At 41.9% G+C, this 15,161-nt stretch overlaps 1 protein-coding gene across 8 annotated transcripts in view; it reads right to left on the minus strand.

The window, feature by feature from the left end:
- MCTP1 (multiple C2 and transmembrane domain containing 1) overlaps nt 1–15,161 on the minus strand; it is a 265,879-nt gene that overhangs the window by 92,290 nt on the left and 158,428 nt on the right. For all 8 annotated transcript variants that reach the window (XM_085874635.1, XM_085874636.1, XM_085874633.1 and 5 more), the window contains 2 exons: nt 7,853–8,011; nt 3,304–3,440 (listed from right to left, as the gene is read on the minus strand). In XM_085874635.1, the coding sequence (XP_085730761.1) occupies nt 3,304–3,440; nt 7,853–8,011 (296 nt within the window). The remainder of the gene's footprint in view (nt 1–3,303; nt 3,441–7,852; nt 8,012–15,161) is intronic.

Here is a 15,161-nt window from a genome sequence, read left to right on the forward strand (position 1 = left end):
TGGAGAAGAGTTGCAGGAGTGATTTGTGACAGAAGGGTAGCTGCAAGAGTGAAGGGGAAAGTATATAAGACGGTAGTGAGACCAGCTATGTTGTCTGGTTTGGAGGCGGTGGCACTAACAAAAAGACAGGAAGCGGAGCTGGAGGTGGCAGAGTTAAAGATGCTGCGATTCTCGTTGGGAGTGACGAGGATGGACAGGATAAGGAATGAGTATATTAGAGGGACAGCGCAGGTGGGACGGTTTGGAGACAAAGTGAGAGAGGCGAGATTGAGATGGTTTGGACATGTGCTCAGGAGGGAAGCGGAGTATATCGGGAGAAGGATGTTGAAGATGGAGCCGCCAGGCAGGAGGAGAAGAGGAAGGCCAAAGAAGAGGTTCATGGATGCGGTGAGGGCAGACATGCGGGTGGTTGGAGTGTCAATGGAAGATGTGGAGGATAGAGCGAAATGGAGACGGTTGATCCGCTGTGGCGACCCCTAACGGGAGCGAGCCGAAAGAAGAAGAAGAAGTTTTGTTAATTTGCAAAAATATCCGTCATACATTTCAAAAAGCCATTTTATCTCATCACGTACAAGATACCAGGTGCAACCTATTTTAATCTCGATATCATAAAGTAGTAATCCACCAATTTTGCGACTGATATCATGATTTGAACAATTCCTCGAACATATGACGGTTAATTACTGGACGAGAAGGATAAACAAGAAAACACTAACCCTATTACCGGAATACAATATCTCACAAGATGGGTATTTATTGCAACGGAGGGAGAATTAAAAGATCACCAACAGTACCTAGAACCTACATTAAAATATCACTTACAGAACCCCGAACCTTTTCAATTGTAATACAGATGGAACAAGAAGGGCACTCAGTAGAGCGCATACCGCTGATACGTAATGCCTGATCCATGAGAACATATCGGGCCAATACTTTTTTGAAATACCATGCTATATATCGTTTTTGGCCCTATCTCTCAATGGTGAAGTCACTTCAAAATTAAATAATTCTCGTATCCATATCCAGATTTGGATCTTCATCAAAATCGAATCAACTGGTCACACACACACACAAAATCGAATGATCACACACACCAAACCTGTCCACTAAGTTTCAGCTGAATCCATGCACAACTTTTTGTGATATCATAAAATAAAAAATGACCGTTTTTACAGCCATTTTTCCCTGCTGTGCAGGGGTTAGGCTTTTTCTTGAGGCAATGTTTTTTTTATGGCCGGATGCCCTTCCTGACGCCAACCCTGGTCGCCTCTTACGACCCACAGGGATATGGTATACCTATTCTAACCAGGGCATACACCGGGACCAGTACACTGGTACTCACTTCGCCGACCTCAGATGGATGACAGGCTGAGTCAACCCCCTGGTGTTAATTCAGCAGCCAACAGGGCTTGAACTCAGGACCCTGGGATCCCAAGCCACCACCCTAACCACTAAGCCAACACCAGGCTATTTTGTGATATCATGATATATATATATATATATATATATATATATATATATATATATATATATATATATATATATATATATATACATATATACACACACACCGTTTTTGCAACTCCTCTTCAAATTTCAAGTGAATCGGATGAAAATTGACAATTTTAGAAATGTGGCTTATGTTGACCTTTTGGCCTCTGTGGACCTCCAAAATAAATGGTGGTTGAATTCATTGACCTGAAAAAAATATATATATATATATAATTTTAGAAATACCATCTTAGTTGTTGACCTTGGGCCTATGTTCACATTTTGGCCGATGTTGACCTCAAAAATAATTGGTGGTTGAATTCAGTGACCTCACATGCAAATTATCTTCAAATTTCAAATCAATGGGTTGAAAATTGAGGATTTTAGAAATACCATCTTAGTTGTTGACCTTGGGCCTATTTTCACATTTTGGGCGATGTTGACCTCAAAAATAATTGGTGGTTGACTTCAGTTACCTGATATGCAAATTCTCTTCAAAGTTCAAGTCAATTGGATGAGGATTGAGGATTTTAGAAACACCACCTTTGTTGTTGGCCTTGGGCCTTTATTGACCTTAAAAATAATTGGCGAGTTGAATTCAGTGACCTGAAATATAAATCCTCTTCAAATTTCAATTCAATCAGATGAAAATTGAGGATTTTAGAAATCTCACCTAAGTTGTTGACCTTTGGCCTATGTTGACCTTTTGACCTCAAAAACAATAGGCTTCTTCCGTATGACAAACTCCACCAGGTGGTGAAGTTTCATGAAGATCGGTTTAAAATTGTGACCTGTCGGCGATAAAAAGACAGACAGACAGACAGACAGACAGACAAACAAAATCGACAAACCAATATCCTTGAAAAATCTTCGATTTTACGAGTAACAAACAGACAGAAAGGGGTGAAAATATAACCTCCTTCACCTTCGGTGGCGGAGGTAACTGGAGAGTTCATAGAACACATCTCACCACATGCAATGTTCAGTATATAATTCAACTTAAATAACATAAAGATTTTAAAGGTCGTATAAAAACAAAAAAAAAATTCTGGAAGTTTACCACCGTTGACGCAGTGTCTTATACACCACCTTATTTAACAGATTACACGAGTTCTTCGTTGCTGTTGTTTGTGTACTTTATGATGTCCCTAAAACAATGTTTCCTGTTTGGAATGATTTTCATTTTGCCAGACAGGCAAGCAGAGTAAAAACTATTACCGTACTCCTCTATGTGCATGCACGATCAGACATATTCAGAGCCACAGTGCTGTAAAACTAAAAGTTTTCATTTTCCAATTCACATTCAAATTCATGTTCAAAATATAACATTCAATTTAAATGAATGTGTTCCTCGATCATAAACTGTTTGTAGATGGATGGATAGACAGACAGAAGTGAACGAATTGCTTAACCTCAGCTTTTCACTTCGCGTGTGTGGGGTAATTATGTGACATACCAGATTCAGTGGCATATTTAGTGGAACACCTGTTCTGAGTCTGAGAGGTCGGCCGTTAAATACTGACTGGCCGAGTTATACCAAATATATATTTTTAAATAGTACGTGCTCCTTCCTCTCTTGAGGCTCGGCATTTAGAGGATGCAGCATGGATAAACCCCATGGATTTGCATCCAATGGGGTAAGGGGTTATGAAAGGGAGCGGTGATATTTTTACTTAACTGCCCTGCTGACTGCAGAGAGAAAAGTGCTGTTACGGAAATGAGGAAATTAAATGGGTATTATAGTTCCTCAATTTTAATACTAACAGGGAAACATTTTCCTTTCGGCTGAGGTTGTTCAAAGGATGCAATCACCTTCCAATGCATTCGTCTCTTCGATTGAATCCAGACACCTTGAGCCAGACTTCAATATCGAGCGTCGTGCCCCTGTCTTTGTAGAGGTGAAGTTCGAATTGTTCACGCCACTGAGGGTTGGAACTCCTTGGTACGGTCTGCACCAAAAAAAAAAAAACAGATATCAAAGATCACATCTCTCTTCTTTACGCCTCGCTTTACAGAGTGGGAATAATTGTTTCAACAGTCAATGAAGAGTTCCATAAACCTCAAGCATCTTCATTCGCACTCATTAAAGCACTCTCCCACAATGTGTGCACAATGAAATGAATAACAGGCTTTGTAATGTGGAGATAACGGTATAAACAGCAACACTCTTCAACTTGACTTCTCGCATCAGTGGCAGCATAAATGTCTTCAGAAGCAGAGACATTGAAGCACCACGGGCAGCCTTTCAACCATAATCGTTCATACTACGCACAGTATGGGATTGCAAAATATCCCGGAGCCAGGACTTATGGGAAAAGCAGAGATCACATCTCTCTTATGGAAAAGCAGAGTAATGTCCAATGAGTGGATCCCAGGATATCACCTTATGTTTTTAAATTGCACAAAACTTCAGCAATTTTACTGCTATAACTACAGAGCATTCGAGAAAGCTGTAAAATAATATTGCTGTATTTCTAAATTAAGTCTATAATTCGTAAAACAAAGTATACTGGAAAGGGGCGGTGCCTATCCTGTGCTGTTAAGGCCTAGGTCACATTTGCCATGGCGGCCGTGGGGTCTCCAAAATCTGCGGCCACTAGCAATTATACGGCGGCCGCAGTATTTCCACGGTCACACAATGTAGCAGTCACATATGTTTTTATTTTTCGGGTAGCCAGACGGCGTATTTATAAATTGTGGAGACCAAAAACGTGGGGGTGCCGTACGGTCTTTGATTTGATGTCGCACGGTGACCTTAGGGCGTCGCTGCGGCAGCCATAGAATTTTCAAGGCAGACGCAAGGCGACCGCAGGGGGACCCTAAGGTGAACGTGCGGTCAGACGGACGGTAACGAGTGGGTATATAATATACCAGTTCTTTTTTGAAATCCGAACAAATTTTTCGAGAAAATTTTGCCCTAAAAACCGAATACATTTTAAAAACCGAACACAACGTGGCGTTCATGTTTGTTCACGTGTCTCCACCACCTGTTCGAGCCGCATCTTCGCGCTTTGTTCATTCAGTTTGTCGGTGGAAGTCCTCGTGAAAGCCTCTCTCGTGTGTCAATCGATACTTTAGGCCTCAGTCACATTTGCTCTACGGCGAGGATACGGCGGCCGTACACCCTCTGAATTGACAGAAACGTGCGGCGGCCACAGAGAAACTGAGGTGGCCTCAGGGTGGCCCTACGCCGTATGGCTATATTTTACAGGCCGTAAAGTCGCCGTGGAATTATAACTTTTTTCATTTCTACGTTCGCCGGAGAAATTCGACAAGCCGAAACAAAAGAACTGGTAAAAAAAAAAAAAAAAAAATTACCCATTCGTTACCATCCGTCTGGCCGCACGTTCGGCTTAGGGTCCCCCTGCGGTCCCCCTGTGGGCACCTTGAGGCTACCTTCAAAATCCTATGACCACCGCAGGAACGCCCCAAGGTCACCACGCGACATCAAATCAAAGACTGTACAGCACACACATGTTTTCGGTCTCCACAATTTATAAATACGCCGTGCGGCTACCCGAAAAATAACAAGGACAAATGTGTCCAAGAGCAGCGTCCAAAACCTAAAGGTTTTGTCGGCTAAAAAAAAAAAAAGAATTTTTTTAAACAACAACAACTTCCGATATTTCGTCACGTGCCTTCATTAAGCCAACAGCGAAACCCGTCATAATGTATTTACGTATTTATGATATATCGTGTATTTACGAAATATATCATGTATTTACGAAATTACAATATGATAAATGGAATAATCTTTAAATAGTAACGTGAACTTTTCGAAACTTCAAAGCAAATGTCCGAATATATTTAAAAGTTCATGATAGACGCTCTCAAAAGGCACCGTCTATGTGAGGATGTGTACATGTGCTCAGTATTTAAGGCGATGTGCTTTAAGAAGAAGAAGAAGAACAACAACAACAACAACAACAACAACAACAACAACAACAACAACAACAACAACAACAACAACAACAACAACAACAACAACAACAGAGAGCTCTCTGTGAGCAGCGTTCGCTACGCGAGACGCTGCTAAAAACATATGTGACTGCTACATTGTGTGACCGTGGAAATACTGCGGCCGCTTTATAATTGCGAGTGCCCGTACATTTTGTAGACCCTCCGGCCGCCGAGGCAAATGTGACTTTGGCCTGACCTCGTGTTTTCACCTTCATTTGTGATGTTTGTTTTTTTTCATCATCTTGTGTTTTAATTAATAACAAAAAAAGCAATCCGATCACATGGTGTGACGGACTGTCGGGCAAGGATTGAATTTCACAGCAAAACCAGTTGAAATTTGGAATATCCATGATTACGTCAGCCCGATGCGTTTGATGAAAGTGATTGTGGTTCTGCGGGCATCATGTTGATGAGCTGCCCTGGGGGCAGCGCTCTCCCAGAGTGCACGAGCGATCAGAACCCAGGCCGGAGAACGAGCCTGTGTGGACCTTTGGATGTGGTGATTGTACCAGTTTACATACAATACACCGCCACCGAAGGTCATTTACTCATCTTATTTTACCCTAAGCATGGGGAATTTCAGTTTAAAGTGCCTTGAAAGTGGGTTTTCTTTGGGTCCATGAACGGATTAATTCACTCCATTATTTCTTATTGGGAAAATATTTTTGGAATCCGAACAGCCTCCTGGAACGAATTAAATTCGGATTCTGGGGGCACCACGGTATAGGCAAACACCTATACTCCGATCTCTAGCGGTCGCGCACGGTAGACGCACGGTCGACGCAGACTGCCACGGAGGCCGTACGTAGGTGCACGGCGGGCATAGGGGAACCGTGCGTCGACCCTGCATTGCCTGCATGTAGTCACACAGACCGCAAGGCCACCGTACGGCGACTGTGGAAATAGTCCGGCCGCCATAATTTTTTGGGGGTTGGGAAAATTCATTTTTCATTGAGAAGAGCTTACGGCAGCCGCACGAATAACGCAAGCCCACCGTACGCCCTACGTACGGTCGACGTGGAACACATCTACGTCATAGCTTGGCTTGTCGAATTGCTACGGCGAACGTAGAAATGAAAAAAAGTTATAACTCCGCGCTATAATTCCACGGCGCCCCTACGGCCTGTAAAATATAGCCAAACGGCGTAGGGCCTCCCTGAGGCCACCTCAGTTTCTCTGCGGCCGCCGCACGTTTCTGTCAATTCAGAAGGCATACGGCCGCCGTATCTTCGCCGTAGAGCAAATGTGACCTCGGCCTAAGCTTCATTGAGAGTGAAACATTTGTCCATGGTTATCTTCCTTAGCTGAGCCTTGGCCAAAAGGAAGGGCTGAAGTACATATATACATGGGGAGCATGCACCACGGCATGTCGCTGCGTCCACTTTCTGCCAGGCGTATCACCAGGGGCCTCCGTCTGACCATCCCCCAGGCAGATGCCTGGCGCATCTCATCTCTCAGGGATAGGACATTCCAGGAACCCACCCGAAGGGACCGCCTCAGGTTAACCCGAGGAGACCGCCATCTGGTGGACGACACCTCAGCACCACTCCGCCACACACCTCAGCGTGTTTTGTGGAATTAAGTGTTTTGTGGTGGCCGGATTGCAAATCCTGCCATCAACCTCCTAGGGAATGTAACCAACTGCAGGAAGCTGTAAGGGCTGCAAGGATAGCCCAGAAGTATGCACACTAGCGCCTGAGTTGTCTCGTCTGGCTAAGCTATAAGCTCTCATCCTGGTGCTTCACAGGTAGGGTAATTCATCAAGGTGTGCGCCATCGCTCAGATGGACATGAAACTGAACGTCCCCTCTACAGGCATTAATTGGTGGACGTTAAAGATCCCATGGTGCCCTTCACGAAGAGGAAGCCAGCTATCGCTGACAACCTGACCAAAGTTCAAATTCCTGCTCTAACCTACAGGGGTTATTGCATTAGCGGCACAGCTGTGTCCCCATCAAATGATGCAACCAGCAGCAATGTGATGCACATGAAAGAAGAAGAAGAAGAAGAAGGCAAAAAGGACAACTTTCTCTGTATAACAATTGGTGCACAATCTCCTTCAGAAAGAGACAGAATGAATACAACTCATTCAACAGTCATTTTAATTAGCATAGATCATGAAAAGATACAATAGTCTTGCCCTAATTGGTTTTAAGTAGCAAGATCAGCTGCCTCAGAGAAACATTATGACATTGCAGTGCCAGTATTTTCTGCGAAGGAGAAACAAAAACTAGTTCAGGCAAAGGTAATAAAGGAAAGTTTAAGGAGGAAAGAAGTCATGTATTGAATTATGACCATGATTAAAACCATGTATTACATCAATGGTGGTGCGGCTCCCATACTCCCCGGTTTGAGAAATGTGTTTGCAATGTGGTAACGCAGACATGCTTTCTTTTCATTACCTTGCTCTTGTACTTTTGGCCACAAAGACGAAACTTGACAAAAGGGTCACCGAGCAGACTCTCTCCAGAAAGCTGAATGTCCCGGCCTTCAATTAAAGTCACACTGGCAATGCCACTCCAGAGCTGTGACTTCCGTTGGATGTCTGATAGTTTGAAACTCTGGAAGGGGTGAAGAGAGGATGACTGGGATGCAGATTATGACATTAATTGTTACACAAATATGAGCTTCAGTACCACGTGGAGTATCGATATAAAGTTGTGACAACGTGAAAAATTTGACTCTGGACGACAATAAAATGTGTCTGATGTAAATCCTGGAACCTTCAAGATGTTTCCATTCATCATTCTTTTAACTGAGACCAGTATTTGATAAAAAGCAACATGTGCAGCGAATAAACTCGAGTCAACTTATAAATGGCCACCATCATTAATGAATGCCTGCTTTAGAAATGGAATTATTTCTGGATGTTCTGAATGTTAACTGGAAAAGATAATGGTTATTTCACCATCTATGATATGTACTGTAAAGTCAATAACTTAACGTCATTTCACTGCTCTACAAATTTGTTGTGAATGCAGGTAGTCTAATTGTTAATTAGCCAATTTGTGCCTTTCTTCTGAAGTGTTCTCTACAAATAGTCCAGTTGCCAGGTTGAGTACCTTGTTGTTGTGAGAAGTGTATTGTTTTTTTTGATGGTTTCGTACTCGCATGGGTCTGTAGAAAAAAAATTAGCTTGGTTGCCGGAGTGGCAACCTTGGGGAACTCCGATAATTTGTGTAAATCCAAGATGGCCACCGCGGACGGAGGTGGAAAATAACTTTACAACCAATAAACCTACAATCACGTGTGATACATTTTTTTCCGTATAATTTCGAGGTGAGGAATCGATTTCTGAGGTCAGTTGTGTGGTTCGGGGGTCAAGTTCAGGGTCAAAGGTCAAGTTCAATGTCATTTTTGGACTATTGAGGGGATTACAACGTTTTGACCCCTGCATCAACTGCAGATCACTCCAACTCGATAGTTGATGAACGATCCCATTGATTCTATTCTCACCTCTTCTTCTTTTCAGAGAAACGTATAATGGCTGACTCAAGGTGTCTTCTCCCAGTGTGTCACGGAGAAGAAACGAAATTCACTGAGATCGGGATCAAGAAGCTCATCTCGTGTGCCAAATCCCGTGGAGATGGGGAGCTGCAGGCTAAGCTACAGAACATTATTGATGTTGGTGGAGAAGCGGCAAGCATCGCCTGCCACAAAGGTTGCTACTGTACTTATACATCAAAAGAGAAAATTGAGAGAGTGAGAAAGTTACAGAAAAGAAAGGCTGAAGATGAGGGTGTAAGGACAACTACAAGACCTCATACAAAGGTCTCTGAAAATGGTGTGTTTGAATACAAACGTGATCGATTGTATGTTCTGTAGTGAGGAATGTTTACCCATTGATGATAGACACCCAGAAAGATGGGACCGCGTTCGTGAGTGTATGACCAAAGAACATTTTGACACAGAACGTAACCCACTCCCAACTATGAAAGATATGCTCCTTGATGTTGCTGAGCAGCGTAATGATGATGTCGCGAGAAGTAAAGGGTCAAGTTGCACCTTGCTTTTGTTTCTGATCTACCTTCTGCTGAGTGCAAGTACCACGTCCGCTGCTGTAACAGTTTCACGAAAGTCCCCACATATGCCGATTTGCCAACTGGTAGTGCAGATGAAAATGCTCTGAAGGAAGTCATTGAGTACAAGAACCGAGACAGGTCCAGAATATGGAATAGTGTTGAACTGCATTCCCTGTACTTGGATCTAGGTGGCAAGCTCGCTTGACGTGACTTGTTAAGCAAGTTGACTGACTGCATGAGTAAGGATGTTATCGTTGTTCGGGTAGATGGCTGTGCTGCCATTGTTGGTTTCCGTGAGTCCGTTGCTAAAAGTCTCAAGATAGTTAAGGTAGATGATACGGATGAGAGGAGCATTGCTTCCGTGGTGAGGCAGATCAAGCATGAGGCACGGTTGGTCAAGTACAACAGTGCCAATTACGACCTATCAGAGTTTACACAGGCCAACACAATCAAGGCGACCAGCCCAAGTTTGTTGAAGTTGGTTTTGGACCTGGTCTCCGGTGGTAAAGTGACCAAGAAATCTCTGAGCCTGAGTCAGTAAATTCAGAGTCACGTTACAGGAACCAGAAATCAGACAACATAAGGACTGGCCATCAAACTGTTGCACCGGCACGGTAGTTCCGAACTTCTCAAACCTCTTTATGAACATGGCTTCACGACCTCGTACGATGAGGCCCTGAGATTCCAAAAAATGGCCGCTCGTCTACTAGGTGACAATGCACAGGTTCTCCACCAGTTCATGGGGTTGTGTAGAACCGTCGGCGCCATCTTCGCGTGTTTTGACAACTGCGATCTCCAGGTATTCACACCCAATGGTCAACGCACTACGCATGTCCTCTCACATGAATTCCAGCAACCTCATCCCGCAGGTATGCTGGAGTATGGCCGCGCTAAGCCAGGGATGCAGACCATACTTGCAAAATCTGCTGACCAGCAGGCTCCACCTGAACTTGACATCACGAAGTATGGGTGGGAAATAAAAGATGGCACCCCAGTACCAGCAACCTCCGATCAACCCCCAGGACCCCAAAATCTCATGGATGTAGTGTGGTACGGCTGTAAGAAATCGATTCCTCAGGTCAAAATTATACATAAAAGAGGTATTACACGTGATTGTAAGTTAATTGGTTGAAAAGTTATATTCCACCCCCCCCCCCCGTCCGTTTTGGCCATCTTGGATTTATGCAAATTAGCGGAGTTCCCCAAGGTTGCCGCTTCGGCAACCAAGCCAAATTTTCTCTATAGACCAATGTGAGTACGAAACCATCAAAAAACAATACACTTCTCATTACAACAAGGTTGAGTACAGAACATATACGGGTGGCAAACGGACTAAAAGTGAATGTCGTCAGGTTGACCTCATCAGCTGATTTTAAAAAACAGGGTTTTTGGGGGGGTTTATTCATCATGGTGAGGAACAGGTGGGAATAAAACTTACTTTATTGGTGCACAAGATATACAGTGATGTGTAAACCTTTTCTGGTGCTATTCCCCATTAAACATTTGTGGGAAGTTAGAAGTGTGCAAGAAAGGTATATAATAATACAAATTTCTGTAGAAGTCGATTTAATATCACAGTTACCATGAAGTATATAAAATATACACTTCCGGTCAAAAGTTTTCAAACACCCCCATTTTTCCAATTTTTACTTAAATTTAAGCAGTTTAATGGTTAGATGTACTCTGAAATTAAAGCACAGAACAAATAAACAATTGCAGATAAAAAAAAAAGAAATCATGGAGTCGTTTTGTTGAACAAAATTTAATCTAAATTTTTGATTCATCAAAGTAGCCACCTTTTGCAGATATAACAGCCGAACATACTCGTGGCATTCTTTCTTCAATGGAAATCAAATATTGTTTGGAAAGTTCTTCCCAACACTGTTGTGGAAGTTCCCACAAATGTGTTGCACTTGTAGGTTGCTTTGCTTTCACCCTTCTGTCCAGTTCATCCCAAACCAGCTCAATGGGGTTTAAATCTGGAGACTGTGCTGGTCATTCCATGATTTGAAGCCTAACGTCTTGTTCGTTTCTTCTAAGGTAATTCTGACGTAGCCTGGAGGAATGTTTTGGGTCGATATCTTGCTGTAGGATGAACCCCTGACCAACTAGGTGTAGACTAGAGGGTATTGCATGGCGCTGCAAAATGCTGTGGTCACCCTTTTGGTTCAGGGTGCCAGTCACTCTGTGCAAGTCGCCAACTCTGGATCCAGCAAAAAAACCCCCAGATCATCACGCTTCCTCCTCCATGTTTGACAGTTGGTGTCACACACTGAGGAACCATCCTTTCGCCGACTCGATGGTGTACAAAAACCTGCGTAATGAACTGAAGATTTCAAATTTTGATTCATCGGTCCATAAGACCTTCTTCCAGTTTTCAGTAGTCCACTGGCGGTGCTTCATGGCCCATGCAAGCCTCTTTTTCTTATTTTGCCATCTTAGCAATGTCTTTCTTACAGCCACTCAACATGTCAAACCTGCAGCTCAAAGTCTTCTCTTCACAGTTGAAACTGACACTTCCTTACTTTTTCCAGTGTTAAGCCGTGCTTGAAGCTGCTGTCCTGTGAGCCGCCTATCACGCAAGCTGTTGACTCTCAGAAACTTGGTCTCGGATTGTGTTGTGGCTTTGGGTCAGCCAGACCTCTTCCTGTCAGTTTCCTCCAGTTTCCAAGTGCCTATTGATGGTGCAGGAAACTGTACTCACTGACACGTTGGCTTACTTTGCAATTTATGTAAAGGAAAGACCTGCACTTTTAAGGGTTATAATGGTCTGTCTGTCTTCCTTTGTTAATTGTCTTTTTCTCGCCATTATGATAGCAATATACTACTTCCTACAATGCAATATTGTTCAAATAATGCTTCAGAGGGTGCAGCAACACAATCTGTTCCAACACTGCTTTTGTACAGACAGAAGGTTTGTAACTAATCAACAAAAGTTGGGACATCTGTAGGAATTGTTTGCAACAACTTTCAAGGCTTAATTTACTTCCATTGCTGCAGAACAGCTGCAGTTGCTAACCCATTACTTGTTCCCTGAAAAGGGCCTTTTTTAACAACTCTGAAATTTACATTTTTTTTAGTTTTTGGTAACTTAAACTTTTTTTTAACCTCTGGCACGAAACCGCTTAGCTTTGTACCATTTCAGGTTATTCACTGGACTTGAACTGCTTAAATTTTAGTAAAAACTGGAAAAATGGGGGTGTTCTAAAACTTTTGACCGGTGGTGTAGAACAAAATTGAAAAAAAGTTTTCCTTTTATACATTATATTACCAAGTGCTGGTAATATCCACAAACCACAAAGAAAATATGCACAAAACAGTTTGTGGATTTTTGTACAGCAAATAATAATCAATTATTGACATAATCGACACCAGTTACATTAATGCAAATTACAAGAAACCACAATAAATAAATTACAAGAAACCACAATAAAGTAAGCAAATTAATGAATAGGTGAAGTTAGTTTTCATCAGCTTGTTCCCTTGTAGAAAGTCTGAGTGGGTTCAGAATGGCACCAAGGAAGCAATTTTCAACAGAACAGTGTGTGAAGATCCCAATTCTGTGCTAATAAAAAAGTGCACAATAAAGAAAATGGCAGAAAAGTTGAAGATCTTCTTCAGTGGTGTGAGGTACACTTAGCAATGCCTGACCATAAGGTGGGCATATATATATATATATATATATATATATATATATATATATATATATATATATATATATATATATATATATATATATATATATACACACATACATATACATATACTCCCCAGAAGTATGCACACTAGTGTCCGAGTTGTCTTGCCTGGGTTTGAATTTTGGCCCAGCTATAAACTCATATCCTGCTGTTTCATAGGTAGGGTAATTCATCACTGTGTGCAGCATCCCTTAGATGGACATTAAACTGATCAAAAAAGAAAAATTACTCATTGTTTAGGAGATAGAAAGCAAGCAAGGAGGTGAAAGAAATGTTAGAGTGTGATCCTCACTAAATTTGTCTCATAAAATATCTTTCAACTATTGCACTTCAAAAAGTAATAGATTGTTATAATAATTATAATAATAATAATAATAGATGAAAGAGTCCCACAAAAAAGTGTCTCAACTTGTACAATAGACACCTCTAATTCAAAGCTACAGAAATTCTTCTGAGGCCTTCCCATGTGGGTTCAGCACCTATCTCCTGCGAGTATCCACACTGCTTGAAAATACCACTCATCATGGTGTGCTACCAAGTTAATCAGTGGAGGAGAAGAAATGTGAAAGAAGGACACACATTGCGGCACACCATAAAACAACCAGAAGCAGCACATATGGCGGGTTAGTTTGCTGCGCATTCCGGTAAAGAGGACACATAGTCACAGTGATGATGGTTTTGAAAGCAAAATGCATCTGCGAAGCATGCCACCCTCTCCCTTTCACCTGCAGTCAAAAACGTCAGGATACTTATGATTGCCAGTTTGTTCTTGATTCTGCACTGAATATCACCTTGGTGGGAAATATGCAGCACAGTTTCAACAGCTAATCGGGAGAACATCTGAGCCATTGAAACACTCATTGGCAGGTGTCGGTCACGGTGACACAAAGGTGCCAAAGCAAGTTGAATCCCAATTGTTTAACCTTAATATAATTAATTGCCAGAATCATCATCATCATTATTAGTGTCACAACTTGCTCCATCACAATTAAAATAATCCCACCACCTTGATTCACCATCACCAACACCATGGTTAAAATAATCAACATTGTTACTTTGATATTTGTGCTAAAATTATAAGACGAAACACAATTTTTAGATAAAATTAGCATCAATTATATCGATGATACGCAATACAGGAAACTTTATTATTGACAGATTTGATCATGTGGAGAAGAAGAAATGTGAGAAAAGGGCACACCATAAAGCACCAGAAGAATCACACATGCTCTGTTAGTTGATTGCACAGTGGGGTAATGTATGAACAGGTGTAGTGATGATAACCTACCTCCTTCACAAAAACTCCTTTAGATTACATAGTAAATGTCAAAAATAAAAATCAGTTCTCAAAATATGGTTTGGGGATTGAAGTCTTTGCAAGGACCTACAAAGGATGAACAGCTCAAAGACTTTACAAAGGTAAACTGCCTCTATTACAAAATTGAGTGTGGTTTCTCATGAAGTCTGACAAAATAAAACAAAAATCATCACCATCCACATTGCTAAAATGTTAATATAATCATCACCATTAATTGTAAGTTGGTGTCATAATTAAAATGCAACACCATCATTCACTGCAACAAATTCTCGATGAGCTACTGTTCAGCGGTGTATCGTTTTCAGTGTGAGGTTATTGCATGGATACTCATCATTTGATATGGAATGAATTGTTTATTATGTATAACTCTGTAATGTTTGGTGAGATGAGAGTTTTACTTTAAAAGGCGAGTAGAGTAAAAGGTGACACGTTTTCCTGGTGTCGTTGGACTTTAATTAAGCTGTGTGGAACCATCACGAGAGTTCGGTAAATATTTGGTGACGACTGGATATTGAACTATCCTGTGTTGATGGGAAATTTCTAGTGATGTCTGGTTATAAAACTACAGTACTTAGCAATTGTGATTGTCTTTATATTATGCATGCCATAAATATAAGGATAAGAGGTTAGGCCGGGGGCCAGTGGGACCTACCTTGCCCCCCCCCCCTTTTGC

Source organism: Eptatretus burgeri, chromosome 3 (genome assembly GCF_056783735.1).
Source record: "Eptatretus burgeri isolate ZD-2024b chromosome 3, Ebu_testis_v1, whole genome shotgun sequence".
NCBI lineage: Eukaryota > Metazoa > Chordata > Myxini > Myxiniformes > Myxinidae > Eptatretus > Eptatretus burgeri.